This window comes from Ambystoma mexicanum, chromosome 3p (genome assembly GCF_040938575.1).
Source record: "Ambystoma mexicanum isolate Mex_15411 chromosome 3p, UKY_AmexF1_1, whole genome shotgun sequence".
In the NCBI taxonomy this organism is placed as follows: domain Eukaryota; kingdom Metazoa; phylum Chordata; class Amphibia; order Caudata; family Ambystomatidae; genus Ambystoma; species Ambystoma mexicanum.
In genome coordinates, this window is record NC_090925.1 from 531,768,829 (window position 1) to 531,795,512 (window position 26,684).

Below are 26,684 nucleotides of genomic sequence, written 5' to 3' on the forward strand. Positions count from 1 at the left end.
GTAAGGGTCGGCGCTGTTTACGCCGCCGTAAACCCCTTACCGCCTGAGTTGTAATGAGGCCCATTGTCAGAATAGTGGAATATATTGGCAGAGGCAGCATGAACATGTTTTCTTACGGTATCATTAATGCCATTATGAGCAAAGTATTGGTGCAGCCAGCAGCTGGCATGGACATATATGAACACCATCAGCCTGTACATGTTGTGTAGTGGGCAAAGACATCATGAATATTATTCTGTGCACTGATGGGGACTTGACATCAAATGGATTTGTTCATGCCTTACGATCCAAAACTAATTATAAACTGTGGCTTTTTCCTCAATTGTAACCCATCATTTAAAAACTTTACCCACCATGCTTGGCTCCGGCTCCCTCGCTACACTTGGGTACTCCCACATATTCAGCCAAGACAATACATCGCTAAAGGTAATTGCATGGCAACTTTTCAAAGTGATATGGGAAGGGTAGAAAAGGAGAGTCACTTGCTACCACCAATAGTATTTAAGGAAGAATGATGTAGGAACAATGTGCAAAAAGTTTTCTTGCAGAATTTGCAGCTATTTCCAATAGTCATTATCCTTCTTCATTTCGTGTGTACATAGTTTACAGCATGCAATAAAACTCTTGCATCACTATGTGGGAATTCTTTTAAATACGTATTTAAATGCAATTTTTACATCAACTTTCATTTTTGACTAATCAAAACAAACATGGGCTAAATTGCATCCAAGTAAAACCAGCAAAAAACGAATGCATTTATGTTTGCTAAAGCTGAGGCTAAACGTTTATGTGTGGCTGGTGCCTGTTCTCCCAATGTACTTGTGTGTAGAGTGTCTTCCCATGATCACTGGCCGCGATGATAACGTGAACAAAAAGAGCCTGCTTGACGTACAAAGGGTATAACGATGTTCAGAATGTTTCGCGCTAGCTCCTATCGTCTTCCAGCGCTATATGATTCGCCGCATGCATTCTAGGTTTGGAAACTGGCGTCTCCTAGCGTGGCCAGCCTGCCCTCAGACACAAGCACAGAGCACGCAGTTGTGGGTGTGAACGAGCGAAGTCAATTTCAGCACATGCGTCATGCGTCTTGCCTGCCTACGCCCATTTTAATTTTCAATCCCCGAGTAGGAGGACAGGCTGCTCTGCCATGTTGATATAAATACTGCCTGGGCCGGATTCAGCTTGTCGGAGTTGTGATCGCGTGCCCTGAATGCACTGCATTAACTGGAGTGTCATAGAAGAGAGGAACTATGGCAGGTAAGCATAATAACGTTGTACGGACAACCGTTGAGCTCTATAGATGTTTCACAGCCAAACTTATTTTTTTCGGACCCAGGGCCTCTCACCGGGTGTAGGGTGAGAAACTGAGGTTGGATGTGCATAGACATATTAAATCATATATTTGAAATGTTACGACCTCACTCTATATATAAAAACACTTTACATATTATTGGTAAAATGTAAGGTTTATTCGGCCGAGCTAGGATTCTAAATTGTCACCAGAGTGGCCCACTTTGAAAGATCAAAAAGCCAGATATGTATAAGCATTTGGGGGAGTTGATTTTCCTCCCAAGGGAATGTTCACAAAATGAAACATAAAAATGCACAACGGCCGAGTGATATTCATTAGCAATACAAAATTTCGAATCACAACTTTACAGGACACACCAGGCAGGGAGGGTTCTTCAGCCTTTGGCTCCAATTGTTTTGGACTACAACTTCCATGAGCCTTCGAGAGTATCACAGTCAACAGCAAGCCATCATGGGAGTCTTAGTTCAAAACACCCTGGGATTGAAGACCCCTGGACTAGGGGAATCAACACATCTGTTGCAGTGTACAATTACTGTGTTAACTTTCCTGGCGATTTCCTTGCAGAGAATATGCTTTTAGGTAAATGTCAAGATATCTTCAGCTCTTGCTTGTGTTTACTCCATCACACACACATTTCACTCCCTGGACCTTGTTCTGGATAGGAAATGAATGTGCCAGCCCAGGGATATGAGTCCTGTTGCATGGTCTGAACTCGAGGTCATGTTTACTCTTCCAGGGGAGGTGAATCTGTCAGCTACAAAAAGAAACGGATGTTTTAAAGGTTTAAGAAAGAGCTGGGATCTATTAAAATCGCTGGGAGTTCTTTATTTATTTGTTGTACTTTGCTTTATTAAGACCACTTAAAAGACATGCATCTTGTTAAATTTCATTTAAAACAAGTAGTGCCCGGTAGCACAATCTGAACACAGGGCTAAGGTACAATAGTAAAAGTATCCACAATGTGGACATATTTAAACAGTAAAATAATACACAAACCATTTAAAGGCACAGCATGAGAAAAGAAAGAAAACGTATTTATCTAAGTAATAAAAACACATCTGTTGTGGACACCTAATTATGAGGCGCGATGGAGCTCAAGGTAAAGATAAAAGAAAACGCTTCTATGGGGGGAAATCAAGCAGGAAAATGGCCACCCTTGTGTTTGGCTTGTAAGACGCGTGGCATTTATAGCAGCAAATTCGGCATGTTGTGATCTGTCCAACAACTCCCAGTAATGTGTAATTGGTTGGTCCCATGTGGAGAATATTGCTGATGTACTGCTTTAGATGTGACACAACCAAAAGGGAGCCAATGCAAGGAACAAGGAGAAGTGTAACACAATCGCATGTTTTAGCACTCTTAAAGTTATTGCCCTTTTTTACTTCATGCAAGGTGGCGCTAAGGGAAACATGGAATAGTGTTGCTTCCAGGGGTGTTGCTAGGTCTGGAAAAGATCAGGGGCTAAGCTAATGTCGGGACTGGTGGGACTTGGGGCTAGCTAGCATTTTGGTTGTAGCACCTGAGCTTCTATCCGGGGCTACAACATAAAGACAGGGCTATAGCCCTCTCAGTTGCCCCTGTTGTGCTGTCCCTTTAAAGGCACATGCACGCGGCAGAGTGACGTTGCACTCTGCCATGTGCCGTATAAATAAAGTGGGCATTCCCGTCCGCCGTAGACCGACCGGAGAGCCAGAACCGAGTACAATTGTGCGTGTAACCACAGTGGCGACGAGGTGGGACATCGTAACTCGGGCATCGGTGAGGGGCAGTGATTTTTTTTTTTTTTTCTTTTTACAATTTCTCTGTTCCTGGATGCTGCGGAGAGGGTGATGTCCACGCGGTTTGTCTGCCATTTTGCCCATATGTTCGGGAAGTTCACAGCTCTACCCTGTGCGCCATCCGAGCAGAATCTTCAGATTCCCTAGCAGGAGAACAGCCGATGCTGTGTATTCTGTGCATTTTGAAGTGTTTTCAACACTTTTACGTTGAGCCAGAGGTGAAGAGATGGGAGATGCCTACAATTCCTTTGTCTGATCCCCTTGGCCCACCCTGTTAAATTTCTGGAGCCTCTGGAATGGCAAGGAAGTCCCTTTGTCTGCAATTTATACCTGATCTGAACACTGTTGGACTGAGGTGTCCTGCGTGCATGCCTGGTGCCCTATTTCTTCACGTTTTGGATATTTCCAAGAGATGCCTGTGAGGGCATTTGGGGCTGTTGTATGGTGGTGGAGGAGTCCTCAGAAGATTCAAGGAGCAGTGCGTGAACAAAATCATCACACTCATTCTCTGAGTGCAGCTGTAACAGTGCCTGATCAACATCATCACACTCATTATCTGAGTGTAGGTCAGTGAGTTGGGCCCCACTTGGTTTGGGGCGGGGTGCCGGTGCGCTCACTGCCATGCAGGACAGAGACCAGGGTGCGGGAGCACCTCCTGTTCCCCAAGCACCGCTCGTGATGAGACAGCAAGGGGCACTCATGTCAATGCCTGAATGTGATATCTCGGGTGCCCTGTCCAGGCTGGGACCGAGATGGAGGATGTGGATAGTCAGGTTTGACATGTACTTCAGAGCCACAGGAGAAACCAATGACGACAGCAAGCCGGCAACATTTTTGTATTCTGCAGGGCCTGCAGTCCATGAGGTATTTCTGTCTCTGCAGCCTGCCAATGCCACCTATGATACATCCAAGACCACGCTAATGCCTCTTGCGAATGCTGACTATGAACGTTTCGAGATGTGCTCTGCCCACCAGAAGGATGACCAGTCATTGGACAACCTTTATGGCAGGTTGCGCTGATTGTCTCTGCCATGTGCATGGGACAATGCAGACACGATGATTTGCAACCAATTGATTCAAGTGTGCTTGTCTGGCAAGCTGCGCAGACAGTTGCTGCATGAACCGGGGATCATGCTGCCTTGCATCTTGGAACTTGGGCACTGCCAGGAGGTTTCCAAGGTGAGAGCAACCAGAATGGAGGTGGCGATGCACCCGGGGAAGACAGATGAGGTGTGCGTGGTAGGCCATGGGCAAAGTGGTAGAGGCGCAAGACGTTCAAGTGGCAACCAACGTGATCGCGGCACAAGAGCGATGGACTCCTGCATGAAGTGTGGGTATGAGCTCTCTCTCACCCCGCAGAATGGCCAACACAAGGGAAATCATGTGGCCGCTGTGGGGCATTAGATCACTATGCCCGGATGTGCAGAGCTCCAATGCTGGTGGTAGTCCTGAAGAACCTGTTAGTTTGGGGGTTTTCAGACAACCACGCCCGCCTAAGGTCAAGCAGGTCGATTAAGGGGATGAGGGTGCCCCTCAGGAGGACAATGATGAGGAAGAGGAGGAGACTGTCTTCTTCATTTCGAGTGTTAGCGATCTGCAGCCCAAGAAAAAGAGTCAGCCACTTTGTCTAGTACAGGTGAACGAGTCCTCGGTCCCGGTCGACACAGGGGCATCTGTTAATGAAATGGTGCGGGACACTATGATGCCATGGAACATCCGCCAAAACTACAGACACCCAAAGCACGTGTCTTTACGTTTGGATGTGAACGACCTATCCCTCTGGACGGGGAGTTTGTGGCTAATGGAGGGTCATCGTTCAGGGCCCGCTTCTATGTCATGACGGTCAGCAGCAACAGCTTGCTGAGCTGTGCGGCTGCAGAGGCACTCAGCATTGTGAGTTTTGCCTACTATGTCTACGTGGAGGAGCTCCTTGCTAAGTACAGTCTGCTGTTAGACGGCATTGGCCACATGGCAGGTGATCCGGTGAGGCTCCTCATTGACGAGTCCATACAACCAATCGCGTTGAAGCATTGCCGGGTCCCGTTCCATCTGCGGGATTTGGTTGATAAAGAACTGGACAGCTTGGTTGAGTTGAACATCATTGAAAAGGTGGAAGGCCTGACACCATGTGTGTCTCCGATCATCATTGCCAGGAAACCCAAGCTGCCAGACTCTGTGCACATATGTGTGGACATGTGGCTCCCAAAAAAAAAACCATCAAAAAGGAGCACCATATTACCCCCACCATAGACAATATCATTGCTGAGCTACAAGGAGCCCGGTTCTTCTCTGAACTGGATTTAAGGGCCGGATACCATCAGGTGGTGCTGTACCCCTAGTTGTGGTACATAACAACATTTACCAATCACTGCAGCCTCTTCCGCTACAAGCACCTGAGCGCTGTAGTGTTGTCTGCGGCTGAGGTTTTCCAGAACATTATCTGCAGTGCCCTTGCTGACTTGGAAGGAGTGTTAAACATAAGTGATGACATCTTGGTATTTGCGCGGTCTGAGGTGGAGCACCTGGGCAGGCTGGCTAAGACACTCAAGCGACTTCAATCTATGGGGCTGACACTGCACAGAGACAAGTATGAATTCCTAAAGACTAAGATCGATTTCTTTGACTTTGTGTTCAAGGAAAGGTATGTGTCTCCGGATCCTCGGAAAGTAAAGGACATTGTGGAGGCATGACCCCCCGAGAATGTGTCAGAAGTCCGGAGCTTTTTAGGAATGGTCACATATTGCGGCCGGTTCATCAAGAACCTCTCATCCCGGTCGGAGCTGCTGTGGGTTCTGACTAAAAAAGATGTCGACTAGCAGTGGGGGCCCCTGGAGCAAGCCGCTTTTGAAGACGTCAAGGGGGCTTTGACAGCGGAAGACACCATGGCCTTCTTTGACCCGTCCCCTCAATCGGAAATCGTGGTTGATGCCAGCCTGTTTGGCCTGGGTGCAGTGCTCACGCATGCCAATGCCAACTCGGAGGTCCAGCCAGTCACTTATGCCAGCATGGTGTTGTCAGAGACAGAGCAAAGGTACTCTCAAATTGAGAGGGATGCCTTGGCGGTCCTGTGGGGATGTCATCACTTCCGTCTTTATGCCCTGGGAAGATCGGTGATTGTGGTCCTGGATCACAAGCCCCTCCTGCCCATACTGGCGGGATCGTCCTCTAAGCCGCCGGCGAGCATTGAGAGATGGATGCTGGCCCTGCTGGAGCATGGTGTATCCCTGATATATCGGACAGGCAACAACAATGCAGTTGATTATCTGTCCAGACACCCACGAGGGGAGCCGGAAAGGGCCGAAGAACATCAGTGCGGAGGAGTCCGATGAGCTTGTCAGGCCAGTGGTGGAGGCGGCAACTCCTAACTCGGTACCTATCCATGAGCTGGAATAGGCGGCAGCGGAGGATGAGTGCTTTTTCATCCTGAAGTGGCTCTCCAACAGGGATCGTGGAAGTCTGTAGTGGAGACATTGGCTCGGAGGACCCAAGAAGTGAAGACGGCGCTTGAACAGTTATGGAGGGTTAAGGATGAGCTGGCGTTCTCTGAGTGAGGACTGTTGCTCAGAGATGACCTAATTGTGATCCCACAGGTCAAGGTCACACAGGCGATTGAACTGGTGCACCAAGGGCATCAAGGTGCCGCCAAAACCAAGGCCCGCCTGCGACAGAAGGTGTGGTTTCCGAATATGGAAAGGCAGGTCAAAGAGTTTGTGGTGGCCTGTGCTGACAGGCGTCGCCCCCGGCTCAGAGGGAACCTATCATTGAGACCATGTTGTGAGGTACCAAGCCCTGGGAGATTGTCCAGGACACACACTTCCTTGTAGTCGTGGATGAATGGTCCAGGTATCCGGAGGTGGAGTTCATCGAGTCGGTGTCCTTCGCGAACATTGCCATCGCGATGGAGAAAATCTTTGTCACTCACAGCCTGGCCCAGGTGCGGTGCTCGGAAAATGGTCTGCCTTTCCAAGGGGGTAGCTTTGCCCAGTTGATGGAGGAGTATGGGGTCCATCATCACAAAATCACACCTCTGGCGGAGTGTTTTATAATAACACTAACCAAGGTTTTCCAGATTGCTCATGGCCAGAGCAGGCACAGTCTGCAGAGGGCTTTATACCAGTTCTCATGTAAGTATCGGGCCACTCCACACACATCCACGGGTGTGACTCTGGCTGAGGCAATGTCCGAGGGGCCTCATCACGGAAGTAGGAGGAAGAGATCTGGCGATAATCAACAATGAGCAGGTGGAAAGGGAGAGGTGAATCAGGACTGAGCAGGAGAATATCAGACGAGGACTCCAGTCCCAGCAGTTTGTCCCCGGCGATACTAGTCAAGAATCGACATCCTCAGGGAAAGCTATCTTTGACATATGAGCCTGGTCCACTGGACGTGGTGGCGGTGCACAGTTCCATGGTAACGGCGTCGGATGGAACTGCCACTGTCACCCGCAGCGCCAGTTTCTTCGAGAAATTTGGAGAAGCCAGGTCGGAGGTGTTGCAGAGAAGGGAGATGAATGATGTACTGGATGAGGGCGGTGGCCTGGCCCATTCGCCAAGCTCCCCAGCTCAGGGGAGCTCAGGTGAGCAGGACCCAATCCGGGAGTCAGGCAGGAAGTACCCCAAGAGGGTTGGGAGGGGAAGGCCTGCACACCTGAGTGACTATGTTCTGGACCCCTGCACTGGTGGGACCACCCCGTGGACTTGAAGTGACTCATAGGTCTAGGGTGGTTGTGATTAAAGGGGTCTGTTTCTTTGTGTGCAGTGTGTTCTTATATTTTATATCATGTGTGTAGTTAACCTCTTCTATTTGTTTGTTATGAAAAAAGAGGAGTGTGGTTCTGCCCCTTTATGGGCACATGCACACGGCACAGTGACATTGCACTCTGCCGTGTGCCATATAAATAAAGTGGGCGTTCCCGGCCACCGGAGAATGACCAGGGTTTCCGAACCGAGTACAAGTTTGCGTGTAACTTTGTAGACGGGAGGGGGCTCACAGGCACTCCGGAGGAACCGGAGAACCTAGCAACGCCTCTGGTTGCTTCTATCCAAACTGCTACAACCAAGACATCAATAAGCTCTTTATGTTGCCAACATTTAGAATAAACCGCCGCCAACAGGAAAAGAAAAAAGCTGGCACAGCTCACATGGCAAATCTGGCATATGATATGATATTACATGATATGGCATTTATAACGCGCCTATATACAAGTGTTTCAAGGCGCGACATGGGAAGGGAGGGGGAACAAGGGAAAACAGACAGCGATCCTACTAGGCCAGGTGTCATTCAGATCGCTCAAGTGCATGGGAAGGGGGAAAGGGAAAAGTGCGAGGGGGAAGGGAGAGGGGAAGTGCAGTACATGGGATCGTAGAATAATAATAAAACGGCCAGCAGGTGGCAAGTGCAAGTTAAGTGCAGACATAGGTGTTGGTAGGGGGACAGCGGGGATACAGAAAACAGTCCCCAAGTGCAAGGGTTGCCAGGGAGGCAGTTCAGGTGGGCAACTGGCGGGGCCTGGGCCCGGGATAAGAAGGGTGGCCAGGTAACCAGTGCAGTTTCTGTCAAGAATTCAGCAGGGTAGCAGGGGAGAGAAAGCAGAAGCAAAGAGGAAGGTTTTGAGGTGCTTCCGGGACCGGAGATGGTTCTCCTCAAGTTTCAGGGAGGCAGGAATGCTGTTCAAGAGGGAGGCCCCTGCCGAAGAGAGAGATCTACCACCAACTCGTTGCTTGGAGAAGCGACTAACCCTGAGGGAGTTGGAGGCAGATAGCGAAGAGCTTGAGAGGGAAGTTATTTAGGAAGAGAGAGTTGAAGATATTGCGGCCCCAAGTCCCAGAAGGCCTTGTGGACAATGCAGAGGGTTTTTAAATTAATCCTCGCAGCCACTGGGAGCCAGTGCAGAGATTTCAGTCCTGGAGAGATATGATCCCTGGGCTTGAGGCCAAGGACAAGTCTTGCAGTCCTGTTCTGGATAAGTTGCAGAGGGCGGAGAGTAGAGGCAGGCAGATTTAGATAGAAGCTGTTACAAGTCGCCAGAGAGATCTCCAAGATTACAAAAATAGATTTTCCTGGCAAAAAGGAGTTCCTTTCACTAAAATTACATGCCTCCCTTGAGCAAACCCAGAGAGGTGTTTCAAATCAGTTTCTTCTCTGCATGACCTGCATACAGAGGGCAGTTAATCTACAACTAGATTGTTCTGAATTTTTTCATTACATATAGTTCAAACACCCGTATGCTTTAAATTGCTTGACCAAAACTCAACTTTTGGAACCAAAGACCTATTTTTAAAACATTGCACACATGACAAGGAACATGCTATTTTTTTGTTTTCCCCTGTGGTAATTGACTTTGTGAATCTGTCAATTGTCACCAAGGGTATTTCCAACAGCCTTAAACCAATCTAGTCATATACCTTTACTGAATATGCTTTTTAAAGATCTTCTGTTCTTGAACAGCTGTTGGACTATATTGGTCATCTATGATATTTTTGAAGAGTGTCACTTTGCAACTACAGGCCTTTGCAACAAGAGTCTTGTGGATACGTGTCAATCTCGCATTCGGTTAACCCATCAGACTGATTTAGCACCCTCAACTATATGGGTCAATCTCCTGTCCCACTTCTCTTTTGGTAATGTTGGAACTATTTGTGGCTGTCAAGGATTGCCATCTGGCGAGGGTGTAGAAGCACTGTTTTTTTAAAAAAAATAATGTATTACATTTTAAAACAGATATGGGTAATTCATTCTCAGAAAGAGAAATCTGCTTCTCATAAGCACAATGACAAAAGCATAGGGTATGTCTGTACCCTCCTGTATCAGTACGCTGATATGCAGCACCTGGTCTCCAGTGGCACACCCAAATACCAATCATTATGAGTATTACTGTCCTGGTGGGATGTTACATTTTAAAGAAATGCCATACCATAGTTATGGTATGGTATTTCTCATAGTTATTACAGCCACATCCAATTGGTATCACATTTGTCAGCACGGCGAGCCCAGCTCAGCTATGGAAGGATTAGGTGTACTTTGGGCGTGACGTCTGAAAGCGTAGTCTGAAAGCACTGTCCACCTATTCCAGGGACAGGGATTGCACACTTTGAGCAGGCTTGCTTTTGTCTAATCACCTGTAGACATTTGCCTTTAAAAGTAGGGGGCTTTCACTCCTTTGTATAATCATCTCTGGACATCAAGCCTTCAAGAAGCGCTTGGACCCTGTTGGGGTAGCAGTCCTTTCCAAAGTCCTCCAGTAGTGAGTTGAAGATAGGTAGTCCAAGGCAGAGATAAGGTCTGTCCCCTAACCATCCCCAGGACAACTGAATGTGTGTACCAACCTTGCCTGTGTTTCGGATCCTGAGGAAAAATACTCCTCTCTGCTCTGAGACCCGGGAGTGGACCAGAATTCCTGCATGTTTGTCATTGAACTGCTTCAAGCCATGATTTGAATATGTTCAACATAATTTGAGTAAACAGGACCCTCCTAGGCTGCCTTTGTCACTCACCAACATTCAAACCACAGTTCTGCCGAGGCAGTTCCAGTGCGATTCGAAGCCCGTGAGACAGAGTTAGTGGTGGGAGACAGCTGAGGGTACCAGCGGCTGGCAGTTCGGCAAGCGAGGCTGGACAGACATCTGCAGGCTGTCCAGTGTGGCGGCTCAGGGCCAAGAATCATTGTCTCAGTGTTGGTTGGCAGTTCTGGAATGCTGGTCGAGGTGTCTCGGATGGCTTGGTTGACAGCGGCGTGACAACAGTCAGCGGTGCAGCTGGATGCGGTTCGAGGACTTAACTGTCTCAAAATTGCCCTTAAAAAGATGGACGCTGGATGATCTCAACACTCAGGAGGGTGTTTGCAGGCAACGACTTTGTCCTTTGTGCAGAGACTCTCTGGCAATTTCCACCTAGGAAGTTTGCTGTCAGAACCTAGCAGGCTACACTATGTGCTTGCTGGGTTCTGGAGCTGCTGGATGGTTCCTCTGAGTCTAGTATCTCCCTCTGTTCCCTGGGAGATGTTTAGGCAAAGGATCTTGCTTCCTTTTTGGAACTCCTGGCCTTCCTTCACTGGTGGAAGATGTAAGGTAGACTGTACCTTTAGCTCGGGTCCAAATGAGTCATTTTTCTTATTCCTTGCAAAGTCTTCAGATGATCTGATCAGTGAGGGGCTCAACCCCTCCCTAATTAACTGAGGCCTATGCAGTGCTTGGTCACAACATGGGCCTCCTTGGAAGTAGGGGGTTGCAGGCAGACTTTCGTCTCCCACAATTTCACAAACTTCCCTGCTGTGAAAGGAGTGGTTCTGGACAGGATATTCACTGCCCTTTCATACCAAGGAGGGGTGTTAGTACCAAGTTGACACATTGTATTACAAAGAGGTGTTGGTCTTTGGTCTCCATTGTCACTTCCTGCACCCAGGCCTTCCCTGAGGCCTGCTAATTAACATTCTTCAGTACTCACTGCCACCAGCAAGGTGTAACAATGGAGATGCAAATCCATGGGGCCTTGAAATGTTAATCAGTCTGCCCATAGCCACAGGATTTTGATGTACCCACAGCTGTCAGGTGTTAGCTACACATGTCATGGGAGGGCAGCGCTGGCAAGCTGTGTCCTCCCAGAAAATATGACTATCTTTCTGCGGTGCGGTGAGCGTGGAAAATATGTGCGGGAATGGGCCCACATATTTTCCAGAGGATGATCTCCCATCATTCATTCTTTTTAAATAAACAAAAATCATAAAGCCAAGGCGAGCACACTTTCCCTGTGCGGATGGTCGAATTCCTCACAGGAAACCTTGATTAGGTATCACTCATTCCTCTCCAAAGGTAAATACTAGGTATGATTGGGCATTATTAAATATAATCCAGTTCCCAGTCATACTTAAGCAGTCTTGCTGATGTATTCTGTCGTATTCACTATGTACCCATGTAAGGTTATGTTTTTGTTTATTTGCATTGCTTTTCTTATTGTTGTTTGTGATAATTTTCCTGTTTGAATAGAGTTACAAGCTGTTCTTTGCTTAATTAATCAATAATCCCGGACACAGAGGTGGGCTTCACTGGGCAATAAGGGCCAAAGGCAAATTAAAGGCCTAAGTGAAGTAAGGGTGTCTAACAGTACCATGCCACCTCACTCCTGCATGGTCTGACTTCCACCCAAGGAGCCTATCTGTCTGTGTGGCTCTCCCAAACCTGCCCTCCCACTGCACCCGTACCTCCATCTCTAGCCATGTACTGCATGCTGGACACTGCCTCCTCACTCCTGCATGGCCGGGCTGCCGCCAGAGGTACCTTTCCATCTGTGCAGCTTGTCTGCACTTGGACCACCCCGGCCCCGTACCTCCGTTTCCAGCCATGAGCTACCTGCACGAAGGGGATGCTGCCACTTTCCAATGCGATTCGGCACGTGATTCTTTACATGACCCATCCTCTCATTCTCCTCCTTAAATATACCCTATGTGTCAAATTAAAGGCTGATATCTAAAGGTCACAATCAATTCCTGTTTACTCCTGTTTGCGCTCTGTGCGCCCATCGCCATTCATACCCGCTTCTTATCTATAGTTCTCTCTGTTTTGCCTATCTGATATTATCACCCTCAAATCTACCACGTATTCTTTACTGATGCTTACCACTATCCCTATTCTCATTTTATCCACCAAATCTTTTTATATCCCTATCCATCGTTCATCTCGTCCTCTTCTCTCCCCTTCACCCTACTCTTGCACCCCCTCAAATCTTACATATACTAATTTTCCCTCTTCTTCTCCTCCGTTATTTCTATAGCGCTCTGGAATGCCACTACATACGTAACAAATTCCTGTCTATTCATGACTTGTTTTCTCTCTCAACCTTTTTATGTATAACTGAAACTTAGTTTACTCCCCAAAACTCATCTGTCCCTGCCACGGTCTCTTCCTCTGATACCAAATTCACTAAAACCCCTCAATCCACTGGCCGAGGTAGTGGCACTGATATACTCTTTCACTCCTTTTGGCTTGCATCCCCTACTCCCACAAATATTCCAGTCTTTCCCTCATTCCTCATTTGAATATCATATTACAGCTTAGGTTTCAATGACCTTGTTTATTATTTATGGCCCTTCAGACTCTTTCACTTCTTTTTATGATGATATTGACCCTCTTCTTTCTATTACTTTTACCTTCGTCCGCAAACTTTTATTTTGCTGGACGACTTTAATCTTGACCTTTCCACCACCCACTCATCTTCACCTCTCACGACCCCTCTTAACTCTTTCCCTCTTACCATACTGTACACCCCTCTGTCTCACGTCTCCAGCTTCTCTCTATATTTAATGTTCTCTTAATTTCTTCCTGACTCCCCTGTTTCCTCTCATCCTATTTACTGTTCTGATTTCTCTCTTCTTTCTTTTTCCCTTTTCCGTACCACTGCTCCTAATTCTTCCCCTTCTCCTCTCCTTTGTTAAAATGAGATTTATACTCCTTATACTCAGTATCTTTCCTTCTTCTCTTGCTGCAAATCTTTCTTCTCTCACAATTTTCTTCACTCTCTCTTCTGATCAAGCCTGTACCTGTCTCCACAATTCTCTTACTGCAACTCTCGATTCTTCGCACCCTTCTATCTCTTGCTCCCTTCTCCTAAACCAATGCAACCCTGGCTGTCTCCCAACCCCCACTCGGAGTAAACCTCCTTGCCCTGATCAGAATGCCACTGGAAGACAATTCATGAGCCTTCTGATCTCGTGGCTCTATCAACACTGCACAAACCTTATGATTCGTATCTACTTTCTGCAAAAAAATGCTATTTCTCTTCACCCACACCCTCTCTTTCCCACCATCCTCATCGTCTCTTTCAAGTCATCAACTGTGCTCCCTCTCCTTCCCCCTGAACCCTTCTATTGTCTCTAAGCTCTTTTATACAGACTTCATTGGTTTCTTACTGCTAAGCTTTGTTTTTTATGCTGAACATTCTCCTTTGTCCCTCACCCAACCTCCCCTCCATCACTTTCTCCCCTACATATTTTGAATCTGCATCTTTTTCTGTATTCTTTACTCCGTCTGACTCTGATACTGCTTCTATCCTTGCTCGCCACCACCCCACTGCTTCTCCCATTGATCCACTCCCCTCACTTCTTATTCCCTCAATCCATCCCTCCTCGATTCCCTACTTAACTGTGCATTTCAATCTCTTTCAGTCTATCTCAACTTTCCCCTCATCCTTTAACCAGAGCACTATCATTCCAATATCATACAACCTTCTCTCATTTACTCATTGCTCTCAAATTTCTATCATGTTTCCCTCCTTCCTTTTCTTTCTAAGCTTTTAGAAAGAGCTGTCTATTCTCTAAATATCTGAGCCATAACAATTTACTGCCCTTCACTCAATCTGGTTGTCACCCTTGTGACTCCATGGAAACAGCTCTCCTTCATGCAACTAACTGCTTTCTTTCCTCCCAGCTCAACACATCTTCCTCCATACTCATTCTCTTGGATCTTTCTGTAGCATTTGACACTGGTGATAACCCTACTCTCCTGTCTGCTCTCACTGTTCTTGTATTCTATGACTCTCTCACTCGCTGGTTTCACTCATATCTTTCTGACCGCATGTAGTCAGTCTCCTGGGCATGTCAAACATTCCTTTCTCTCTTTGCTAAAGTGTTCCCAAAAGCTCTGTACTTTGTCTATTGCACTTCTCCATCTATATTATTCCTCTTTTCTTGCTCATCAAATGTTTTAATCTATCATCTCACTTCTATGCTGACAACATCCAGATTTTCTTTCTTTCACATCCTTGTCTGACTCCCTCTATTTCTCAGTTTCTGCTCATCTTGCTGCTGTACAATCCTGGATGTCGCCTTGTAAGGAGCGGCAGTGCGCTCCAAAGCGCATGGTTCGTCTGGACAGGCGCAGAACCGCCATATGCTCGGCCAAGGCATGTGACATTAGGACGGAGACCAGCAGACAGATGTTGTGCGACTGTGCAGGGTCTCATTGCTTAGCAATGAGAACAATTAGGCCCAGTGAGGCACTCCAGCGACGAGGGAGCACATAGTGTAAGGGTGAAGCTGAGCAGGGGAGTGTTGAAGCAAATACACCAGTGTCACAACGATATTTAAAGGAAGACAAACGCAGAATTTAATTTGGAGAGCTCTAACAAGACAAGGGAATAACCTGATGTAAACAAGGAGGATTCTATAAATGTGGATTTAATGGCCAGTATACTGGGAACCCCACTCTATTATATTTCCCAATGGGAGGCTCCAATCACACACATTGGAATGAAAGCTTCTTAATTTATATGCGATGAGTACATGGGGCATATTTTGCTGCAGACAGGAAGGATTCCTTGTTTGAGACATGAGGTTCAACTCATCTATAGAAGGTTACCTGAACCTACAGAGGTGAAAAATGATGGTCTGTGCTCATTTGAAGTGAGTCTTTTCAAATTAGACAAACAATGTGCTGTAAAAAAAAATATGATTTTGGCCAGATATCACTTTGCCACCAGGGAACATAGGAGGAATGAATCCATACATGAGTTTGTCACAGCTGTGAAAGGTGTGGCCTATAATGTGAGTTTGAGGATTGTAGAGAGGAATATATTTGAGACAAACTAATGATCAAGTGCAGCAATCATACAATCTGGGAGGTGCTCTAGAAGGAAGGTGACATATCACTGGAGAGAGCTATTACATTTGGAAAGATTTTAGAACACACGAGGTGTTCATCAAGGAGCTGGAAAACTAGCCTGGTATTGTGTGTGTGGATAATCTGAATTTAGTTGAGTGGTCCGAGAGGATGACGTTTGTGAAAGATAATCAGATGCTGATTATAAATAAAAGGGTAAACACAAGGTCTTGGGGGGGACCTATTGGATAACTGTATGAAAGATGATATTGATGTGGCAGCACAGAGAATTTATCCAATGAAAAGGGCTGCTTCGCAGTTCACATATTATGTTGAGAATGCATCAGAAAAGGACACCTGGCCAGGTCCTGTAAGCAGTTGTTGAATTTTGGGAGTAGAAGGGCAGTTGAAGAAGTCACATCATCATTGAGTTGAATGAGCACATCACGAGCAGAAGAGGAGGAGCGTGTGTGTGTGTTAAACGCAGTGAATGCACAAACAAGGAGATCCAAACAGCATTCTGTGATTGGCGTGAATGGAGCAGACGTGAGGATACCAATAGACAGTGGAGCTGACAATACATTGATGAATGTGGAAAAATGTAGGAGAAAGCTAAAACACTGCACTCTGCAGGAACCTCAGTTGCTGTACATGGAGATGGGGAGGTGACCATTGAGATTGTGGGTGAGTTTGAGGCACTACTTAACTTTAAGAATCGCCAAGTGGCAGGACTTGAAAAGAAAGGGCAGAGACTAGCTATTGTGGGACGCACAAGTAGATATAGGGATAAAACTTGATCATGATCACCAAGCTCACGTTTTTGTGGTGGAAGTGGAACAGGTAAATGAAGGTGCGCCACAAAACATAGAAGAATGGTATCAAAGTGTATTGAAGGAGAAAACAGGGAGGCTTAAGGATTTGTGCATTAAATCAAACTGAAGGCCAGGGTGTTGCCAGTGAGAGACAAAGCTTGCATGATACCTCTTGCTCTGAGGTCTGAGATCAAAAATGAACTGAAAAGACTGACAAAGGAACTAATTATCGAAGTGGCCAAAGCAGCTGAGTGGATGTGCCCGATTATGGTGGTGCAGAAGAGAGTTAGACTATGCATAGACCTAAGGGCACTTAACAAACATGTGATCGCCAACAGGTTTCTGCTGTGACAGATTCACAAATTATTTGCCAAGGTTTTGGGAGTAAAGATATTCTCTAATATCTTTACTATAGATTTAAAAGCAGCATATCATCAGATTCGCTTGCATCTGAGCTCTATGCATCCCACTACCTCTATAACCTCTTTTGGGTCATAAAGGGGCTGGAGAATGCCAATTGGACTCATATCTGCCTCAAGTGCATTCCAGTGGGTCATTAATGCATTGATTGGTGGTATGGGGGTGTGAGATGCTACCAGCATGACATGTTTGTTTGGGGGAAAGATCAAATGCAGCATGAGTTTGAGGGAAAGATCAAATGGAGCATGATGTGAGATTGATGGGCATTTTGAAATCCTTGAGTAAAGGTGGTATGACCATTTTAATGAAGAATTGTGAGTTTAAAAAGCACAGATTAGATTGTTCAAACATGGACCAGAGTTGGAGGACAGAATAAGGAAAGCAATCGCACACATCGTAAAGAATTAAAGCTCTCTGAATTTCTTCTGTGGCGCGTAGTGACGTGCTGTTGTCCAAGGCAACCCAAGCTCTGTAGGCTTCCTGATTCGGCATACGGCATCAGAGGCAAGTTGCCAGTGACTAGACATACATTGCCATCCATCACTAGACTGTTACTCGGCACATAAGGCACCATGTTGGGAGAAGAGGAAAGAATATAGAAAGCACCATGAATGCAGCGCCATCTTTGCAAAAAAGTACACTGTCTGATGCGAGTCATGACAGTATACTTGCTCCCCAGAGGAGAAGAGCCAAGCTTGCTCATGTGAAGCCAGTGGAAAAGACAAACCAGTCTAGGAGCATTAACAGAAGAGGCAGGCACCCAAGAATGATCAACAGGAGAACAGTCCTTCCAATTTACCAGATATCGGAGATGTCCCCTGCAATAATTAGAATCATAAATGCCCACAACCGTTAATTCAGGCCCAGTGCCTGTACTGACAGGAGGTCGAGAAACAGCATTCCTGTGAAAACCATCCGGCACATCAGGTTGACTCCGAGACCAGGAAGGAGGTAGATGTAACACAAAGGCAGAAGGACCTCCAGCAGCCAGAATTACCAAAGGACCAAAGTATTTCGGTGAGAGCTTGGATGGCTCCAGGTGATGAAGAAGAAAACGAGAAGCACGCAACACTAGATCATCAGGGTTCAGTAACGGAACAGGTGAATGACAGAGATCAGCGAATCACTTACTGTGTACCTGGGCATCTGTCAGAGCAGCTAGGGTGGACTTATGCCCCTGTTGAATATCTGCAATCAAACCATCAATAGCAGGAGATTGTGTAGAAATAGGAGTAACATTCTGAAACGAAGAAGGGTGAAAACCATAGGCACAATAATGAGGACTGTGAGGTCTGGGGACCCCCAGACCCCAAAGCAGAATGACAGGATCTATTGTAAGCAAACTCTGAAAGAGGTAGGCAATCACCAATTATCTTGAGGCACAGTTACACAACACCATAAGTATCCTTCCAAAGTCTGATCAATCGTTCCATTTGTCCATTTGTCCATTCGCCTGAGGATGAAACCCCGAACTAAGGGCTCTTGATATTGAATGTCGAGCCTAACAAACACCAGTATCTGGAAATGTACTGAAATCCACAATCTGAGATAATCATATCAGGAAGACCATGTTGTGAAAAAGATGGTTTCTAAAAAGATTTGAGCCGTCCGAGAAGCTATGGGAGCCCCAAGTAATGCTACAAAATGTGGCAACTTAGAAAAATAATCAATAGTCACCATGATAGTAGTACATCCACTAGAGAGATGTCATTTCACTATGAAATCAATGGACATTGTCTGCCAAGGTCGAGAGGGTAAGGTAGGTGTCACAAGATCAACCAAGGGATGTTTTCTAGGAGTCTCTGGGCCTTGTTATGACCCCGATGGTAGACGTGCTGGTAAAAACCGCATGGCTGCCGCCGGAGTTGTGTTTTTTTCCACTACCTGGCTTTGTGGAATTACCAGGGCATTACAGCCCCGGCGGTCCAGGAAGCCATGCGCAGGAAAAAGTAACTCCACATTCGCATTCAAGTCCCATAGGACTCAATGGGAATGGGGAGGACGGAAGTACCGGCACTGTGTGCAACAGTGCCGATGCTTCTGTCAAAGTCTGCGAGCGGGTGACGTTCAGCCCGCCAGGTCACACCTTGCGGGTGGAAAGGCATCTGGCTCACAGACTTGTACTCTGCCAGTCTGGTAACAATGGTGATGGTGAGCCTACCGGCACCGTTGTTACCAGACCGACAGGGTCGTAATAATGCCCTTGTCTGTAAACAGATCATACAAGAAGCCAGATAATCATGAACATCTTTTGCTTCAGTAGGCCACCAAAAATGTCTCTTAATGAGTTCTACAATATTTATTGGCTACCCCACAATGTCCTTCCATTACTTAATCATGACAAATACTGAGGACTTGTTTTCTGCAACTCTGAAGTAGGGATTAAGACCTGATGACTGTGGAAGTAAAAATCACCCTTGTTTGAAAGGGGAAATCTTAAAGCCAGGGCTGATCATTGCTGCTCATGAGTCTGAGTTTCTCGCCTGAGTTCTTGTAGGAAATCTGTGACTAAACCTATAAACGTAGCATTGGGAAAGATCTATTCAGGTTGAAATCGAGGCAAGGGAGAGCCAATTTTTCTGAATGGGGCATCAGCCATAAGGTTGGTGGAAACTGTTTTGTGTTTCTGCATATTGTAGACTATACAAATTCCGATGATCAGCCTGACCTCAACTGAAAATATTGAACCCAATAGTAGGTGTCTCCATTCCTGGAACACACTTTTGATTGCTAGTAGCTTCATTTCTAGCACAGTGTAGTTTGTTTGTTTGTTTATTTATTTATAGTGCGCGCCAGATCCAGGGGCATCAGGGCGCAAAGGATAAGGATATGTTCAACTTAGTTACAAGGTGCATGGGTGCAAGAAATACAAAGAAATGAACTGTACAGGAATATACAAAGGAGCATCATACATCAGATAGCATACAAGTATGTGCAGTACAATTAAACTACACAGAGATATACAAAAAAAAATCATAGGTCATACATTATAGAAGTATGTACAGTGTGACTACGATTACGATTGGGGTGAGCGCAAAACATCGGGACCATTAGTACATTAGTACCAGGTGTATTAACCCATAATAAGTGAATCATAAGGCAGAGGGGTGGGTATCAAGAGCATGTGGGTCTGGGAGTTATTTATCATTTTCTTTTACCTAGTTGGTCAAATTCTGTCTAAATTTGTAGAAGGGCTGGGATTCTCTAATGCCAGGAGGTAGGGAGTTCCATAATTGCGCAGCCTTAACTGGGAAGCTATGTCCTCCTATGGAGGAGAGTCTGAATCGTGGAACTTGGAGGCAGTTAGAGTTAGCTATTCTTGTCGGTCTAGTCAAAGTTTTTTTGCAGATTCTGTTTGAGAGGTATGGCGGTGCATTATTATTAAGGAACTTGTGAGTAAGGGAGGCAATCTTGAGTTGGATTTTATCAAAGGTAGATAGCCATTTGTGTTCTCTTCTCACAGAGGAAATATGCTCATTTCTATTGATCTTAAGAGCCGCTCTCAGAGCATTGTTCTGGAGAACGTGCATTTTATGGATAGTCTGTTTATTCGCTCCAATGTAGAGCGCGTTGCAGTAATCCAATTTGGACACTATAAGGGCTCTGGCGAGCGTGAGGCAACTGTCGGTAGAGAGGAATTGTTTACTGGCTCTGATAAGTTTGCAAGTGTATGCAGTAGCAGAGGCTATGTAGTTGAATGCAGTAGCAGAGGCTATGTAGTTGACTTGTTTGGAGAAATTCAGTGTGGCATCTAGGTAAAAGCCTAGGGGCTTCACTTTCTTCCTTAAGCTCAGTTTTGTCATCGTTCAGGCATAGTCCATGGGTGGCCATCCATGCCTGAACGATGCTGTAAATTCTATTCACCAAATCCAGATCCACGACGTAATCTCCTGAAAGCTGAAGGAGGATTTGGGTATCGTCTGCATAGTTTGTGTAGGCGATACCCAAATGGTCCATTTCGTTGAAGAGGGGCTTTGTGAATATGTTGTAAATTATAGGGATTGGGTCTGCTGAGGCTGATGGAGAGAAGACTCTCATGGTCCGGTTGCTCAGAAAAGGCTCGATCCAAGTTATAGCCTCCTTAGAAAAGTGAGCTGCAGAGTCTAGGTGGCTACATAAGCCTGAATGGTCAACCAAGTCAAATGCAGCCGAGAGGTCTAGAAGGAGGAGTACGCCTGCTTGGCCTTTATCTCTAAACTCATCTATTTAGGATTTAAGATCAGTTAAGGCCGTCTCTGTGCCATGTTGGGGGCGGATTGCCGAGATCCTAGTAGGTGGTTAGATTCCAAGAAATTCTGTATTTGAATATAGGCCACTTTGTCTAAAATCTTTAGAAGAAATGGCACAGTCGTGATGGGCCTAATGTTGGTGGGTATGGCAGGGTCGATAGTGTGTTTCTTCAGTAATGGCAGTACCCAGGATTCTTTCATGTTGTTTGGGACATTACCTCTAGTGAATGAGGAGTTAATAAGTTTAGTTATAAAAGGCGAGAGTTCTCTCGCAGGATCCTTGATAAATTGTGCCGGGCATTGGTCTCCTTTGCAATTGGATGGTTTAAGACCCAGAATGACCTTCTCTACCTCAATGATCGATACTTTGGAGAAGCTAAAGTGTACTTCTTGATTGTAGGGTGGTGGGGGGGGCTGTACTCTGAGTTTGAGGTGTTAGAGAGGCTTTCTTGTGGGCAATTTTAGTTTGTAGGTTGGCGACTTTGTTAGTTAAGGCATGTTGGATGCTGGAGCACCACTTTTTATCTTTGGTGCAGTTTTCTTGTGGTACTATGGGTGTTTCCAGTTCTTTCAAGATGCTGAACAATTCTTTGACACTGGACTTGGATTGAGATATTCTATTATTATAAGTCTCCTGTTTGGCTAGGAGAATGTCTTTCTTATATTGGGTTGAGACTTTAGTAAGGTTTAGTTTGTTTTCTGCACATGGGGATAGTCTCAGAACAGTTTCTTTTAATTAGTCTGAGGTTTTTTAGGTGAGGGGTGAACCAAGAGTTAAGGTGTTTTTTGGGTTTGCTATTTCTTAGATTGAGCGGTGCGATCTTGTTGAGGGCTGAGTTCATGGCTTCATTGTACTGTTCAACTAGAGAGTTTGGGTCCATATTGTCCGGTACAGAGTTCAGTTTAGGTAGTATTTGGGGCAACAATTTTTCAGCTGTTATGAGTTTTTTGTTCCTTGTGAGTGAAGGTGGGGCAGGCGATGATTTGGCCGTGGCAGGGTGGTTGCCAATGTGAATAATAGAAGATGGTCTGTCAAAATCTGAGGAACAATGGACGTAATGTTTACCTCACAATTATATTCTGCTATCCAGTCAAGGATTTCACCTTTATTATGCATAGGTGAGCTAACTTTCTGGGAGAACCCAAGCTCTTTCAGAGTCATAGCAATGGCGGTGGAGTGGGTGTCCTTAGAATCATTATAACCTAAATTGAAGTCTCCTAACACTACTGTCTGGGACCTAGTATTTCAGAAGGAAGTCATGTTTTTGACAGGTATGCTACTGGGAATTCCATTCCACTAGAATCCAGTTGCTTAAGTACTCCACCCAACGCATGGGAGGATGCATCAGATTCGACTATGAGCCAGTGATTCTGATCTGGAGTCTTGGGAATCGGGGCCAAGGTGAAGGCAGCTTAAAGAGCACAAAAGGCCTTATGGACTTTACATGTCCATTCATATTTCACTCCTTTTTTTAGCAGTGCAGTTAAGAGTAAAATTGTACAAGAAAAAATACCAATGAATTTTCTATAAAAATTGGTTAAGCCGAGAAACCGTTGGAGTTTTTTCATTGAACCTGGAGGAGGCCATTTCAGGGCAACCAACACTTTTTTAGGACCCATAGCCATACCTTTGGATGACACTACATACCCTAGATATGTGACTTCGGGTTGATGGAATACACACTTCTCTATTTTGCAGAAAAGATGGCTGTCTCTAAGACAACGCAATACTGTCTGAACATGTACAACATGGTTGGATGAGTTTGCCAGAATAAAACCAGGATATCATCCAGGTAGACAATAACTGAATGAAGAAGATGATCAGCAAACACATGGTCCATGAATCTCTGGAATGTAGCAGCTGAATTAGAAAGATCAAATGGTATTACCTGATATTTGAAATGTCTAAATGGGGTGTGGAATGCCATCTTCCATTGTTCACCTGCATGGAGTCTGATGAGATGGTAAGCACCCCTAAGGTAGAGCTTGGTGTAAATGGAGGCCGCTTTGACTGCTTCCAAAATGTCTGGGATAAGAGGCATAGGATAACTGTCAGGAACTGTGATCTTGTTAAAACCATAAAGGTCTATGCATGGATGTCGTTCTGCTGTGTTCCACTGTGTTCTTTTTGGGGGTGAAAAATAATATTGCTCCAGCTGGTGATTACGATTTGGTTATTAAAGGATAGTTCCGGGACTTTTTTTTTATTGTTCCTATGGTTCGGCCATGTGTTTTTAAGCATAAATCGGTAGATCGTAGAAAACTTTCCTATGGACCTTACCCGACTTTTCGTCCATTAACGCACTCGAAAACATCCGCCATTTTATGATAATCCTCTCACTTGCCGCATCGCCCTGGCTCACCTGCTTTTGCGGCACTAAATCAAATCCCCCGCCCCTGAAACAGACTTGATCAAAACATTCATATTCCCCGCCTCTATCCGTGACGTGACTGAGCTGCGTAGGCAAACGCGCCCAGGCGTCTTCTACGCGACTCCACACAGAACCAGGAAATCAACACAGATGAGCTCAAACAACACATCGCGCCACAATTGGGAATCTGAAACTGTACTTTTAAATTAAACCGCAAGATTGTAAATTTGGTAAAGTACATTTATTTGACATCAAATGTTTTGAGAATATTCAGCGATTAGCATTTTTATTTGCTCACGTTCCAAAAAGTTAGTTTCGAGGCACACGATGTTCCTTTGCTGTACACAGGGTCTTAGATCATCTCACAATACAGCGCCACAATTCGGAATATGAAACAATGGTTTAAAAGCAAACGGCAAGATTTTACATTTGGCAAAGTACATTTATTTGACATCAAATGTTTTGAGAATATTCAGCGATTAGCATTTTTATTTGCTCACTTTCCAAAAAGTTCGTTTCGAGGCACACGATGTTCCTTTGCTGTACACAGGGTCTTAGATCATCTCACAATACAGCGCCACAATTCGGAATATGAAACAGTGGTTTAAAAGCAAACGGCAAGATTGTACATTTGGCAAAGTACATTTATCTGACATCAAATGTTTTGAGAATATTCAGCGATTTGCATTTTTAGTTGCTCACGTTCCAAAAAGTTTGTTTCGAGGCACACGATGTTCCTTTGCTGTACACAGGGTCTTAGATCATCTCACAATACAGCGCCACAATTCGGAATATGAAACAGTGGTTTAAAAGCAAAGACCTCTAGGACGCTACTTTCAAGCTCAGACGGTGGATATCCGCAATATCGGACCCATTCTCTTATCTGATCTATTGTCTTAGGGAAAACATGCATTATAGTACCTTCAGATTTATTATGGGTCTTCGAAGGGCAACCGCCAATGGAACAGGCAGGCATTGTGGAAAGTTCTGAAAAGTAAAGATCAACAATTCTCTATGAATACCAATGTAAACTCAGAACATGTGACTAGTTCCTTGCATGTACTGTCTTGAACGAAAAGAAATTGGACGCAAAATGATTATCGTACATGGCCTTACCTTGACGAACAAACAGTTAGATGCAGGGATCAGAGTAGTTTCTTGTCGTAGAACAGGGAGCAGTTCACAGGTTGCAAACTGACGAGTTTCCTCGAAGTGGTCACGGAAGTTCACAGAGACGAAGAGCAGATAACCAGCACCTTCACCGGTTGACTAGCAAAGCGCAAAGAAGTGCTCATTAGAAATATGAAGTGGGTTATAAAGAATTCGAAACAGGGGTGTGTTTGTGAATGAATGACGTGTATATGTCGTGGCATTATGTGGATTGCAGGGGGCCGTCCAGCGTGAGGGGGGATGCTTGGCAGGAGACACGGGGTCTGGAGGTAGACATGGGAACAACAACCCATGCTCTGTAGACCACTTTGAAGTGTACATGGTCTTTGGCACCTCTTGGCCCTTATCGCTCCCTGACTGCTCCAGTTGCCAGCACAAGTACCCCGGTGCGAACTGCCTTTGATAGGGCGGGGGGGTGGATTGGGGCGGTGGTCGTGCAGACAAGAATCGTTTGCCGCAGGGCCTCACCAAGGAGAGGCCATCTAACTGCATGTAAGAGGCTGGCTGCAGGATCTAGTACATGGAAGGCAGGGGGGTGAGTTTATAAATACCTCACCCTCCCAGGAGAATATATGGGTGCAGTTCACCCTGGAGACCCTGGATGCCTAGGCAGTTAGTCAGCAGCAGGCTGGCCTGTGGTGGCAAGGCGGCACGGGCCAGAGGTGGTCATCTCTGTACCGGTGCCCAAAAGGATGATTTATTATGATCAACCATATTTACCTATAACCATGTTTTGTATCAATAAAATACAACGGCCTTCCTTTTATTGCCAACGCTTGAACAAATCAAAACAACCATTGTTAAAATATATATTGGGTTTTATTTTGGATCTTAATTTCAATTGAACATAAATAATAAACATTACACATTGTAAATTTGCGGTTGCAGCACATCCAGGGAAAATCCGCGATATTGTCCACTGTCGCTGGGGAAATGTTGTCTAATGGCAAGTACCGCACAGGCAGGTATTACTCTCCGAACGCGGTGTCCGAGCCTCCCGTGAAGCCACCAAGTGAAGCAACGATAGGCCACCACCCTGTACCACCTGTGAAAATGAAAGATGCAAACTGTATTAAAATGACAAAACTTTTTTATCACTGTCGATTCAGGCAAAAAATGTCATTCTGCTTTAAAAAAAATTCTATCTAGAAAATGCTCAATATGGAACCAATTTACATGCATTCGAATGATATGTAGATGTAATTTTATATGTGTGAGACGACCATGACATAGTAGTGGCATCACTGGCATCACAAACAGAGTATACTTACTCGTTACTCGGATTACGCGGACGAACAGTGCCGCGAAGTTCGTGCATAAGCACCATCATCATCCTCAACACGGTCCGTGAGAGGCAGGCTTCCCTGAACTCTGGCAGCTCAGTGATGCATTGCGGACTTGGCTCTCCTTCCGAAATGTAGGCCAGGCATCCCGAGTTTTCTCGGCAGCAGCAGTTCTCCTCCTCAGTTGACATTAGCTCGCACCGATTGCACGTGCACCAGGTGGAGACGCCGTCCATGCGACATGGTCCAGGCTCTTCATCCGTTGACTGGTCCTCCCAACTGCCGTCCGAATCCCCATTGTTTTCGCGTGCTTGCCTTTCCAGTAGTTCTTCCTCGGTGTACTCGGGCTCGTACATATACGGCATTATTGTAGCCATTATGTGGTAAAGAAAGTAAAATAATTTATAGCGGTGGTACTGGTATCTGTTCACACGGGCTACAATCAACGAAGGTAGCTGACCAGAGCACAGAAACGAGTCACAGAATACTCAAATTAACACAGAGAGAGGAATGGATTCGAAAATCTGCTGCTGTGTGTTGTGAAACGGTCTGTTTATACTTATTGAGGAAAGAGGCGTCCTGCCATTTCCATGGCGACACTTCATTAGCTGAGGCGCAGCGATTGTTGACACGAAACGGGAAATGGGCGGTACGCGTCTGCTGATGTCAGGCTCAGGGGCGGGGGATTTGATTTAGTGCCGCAAAAGCAGGTGAGCCATGG

The 26,684-nt window shown here is 45.7% G+C and overlaps 1 protein-coding gene across 1 annotated transcript in view; it reads left to right on the forward strand.

The window, feature by feature from the left end:
- Positions 1–977: 977 nt before the first annotated feature.
- Positions 978–26,684, forward strand: part of LOC138580592 (protein-glutamine gamma-glutamyltransferase 6-like) — a 230,065-nt gene continuing 204,358 nt past the window's right edge. Inside the window, exon 1 of the mRNA XM_069651255.1 lies at positions 978–1,257. Coding sequence (XP_069507356.1) covers positions 1,251–1,257 — 7 coding nt within the window. The 5' untranslated portion in view covers positions 978–1,250. The remainder of the gene's footprint in view (positions 1,258–26,684) is intronic.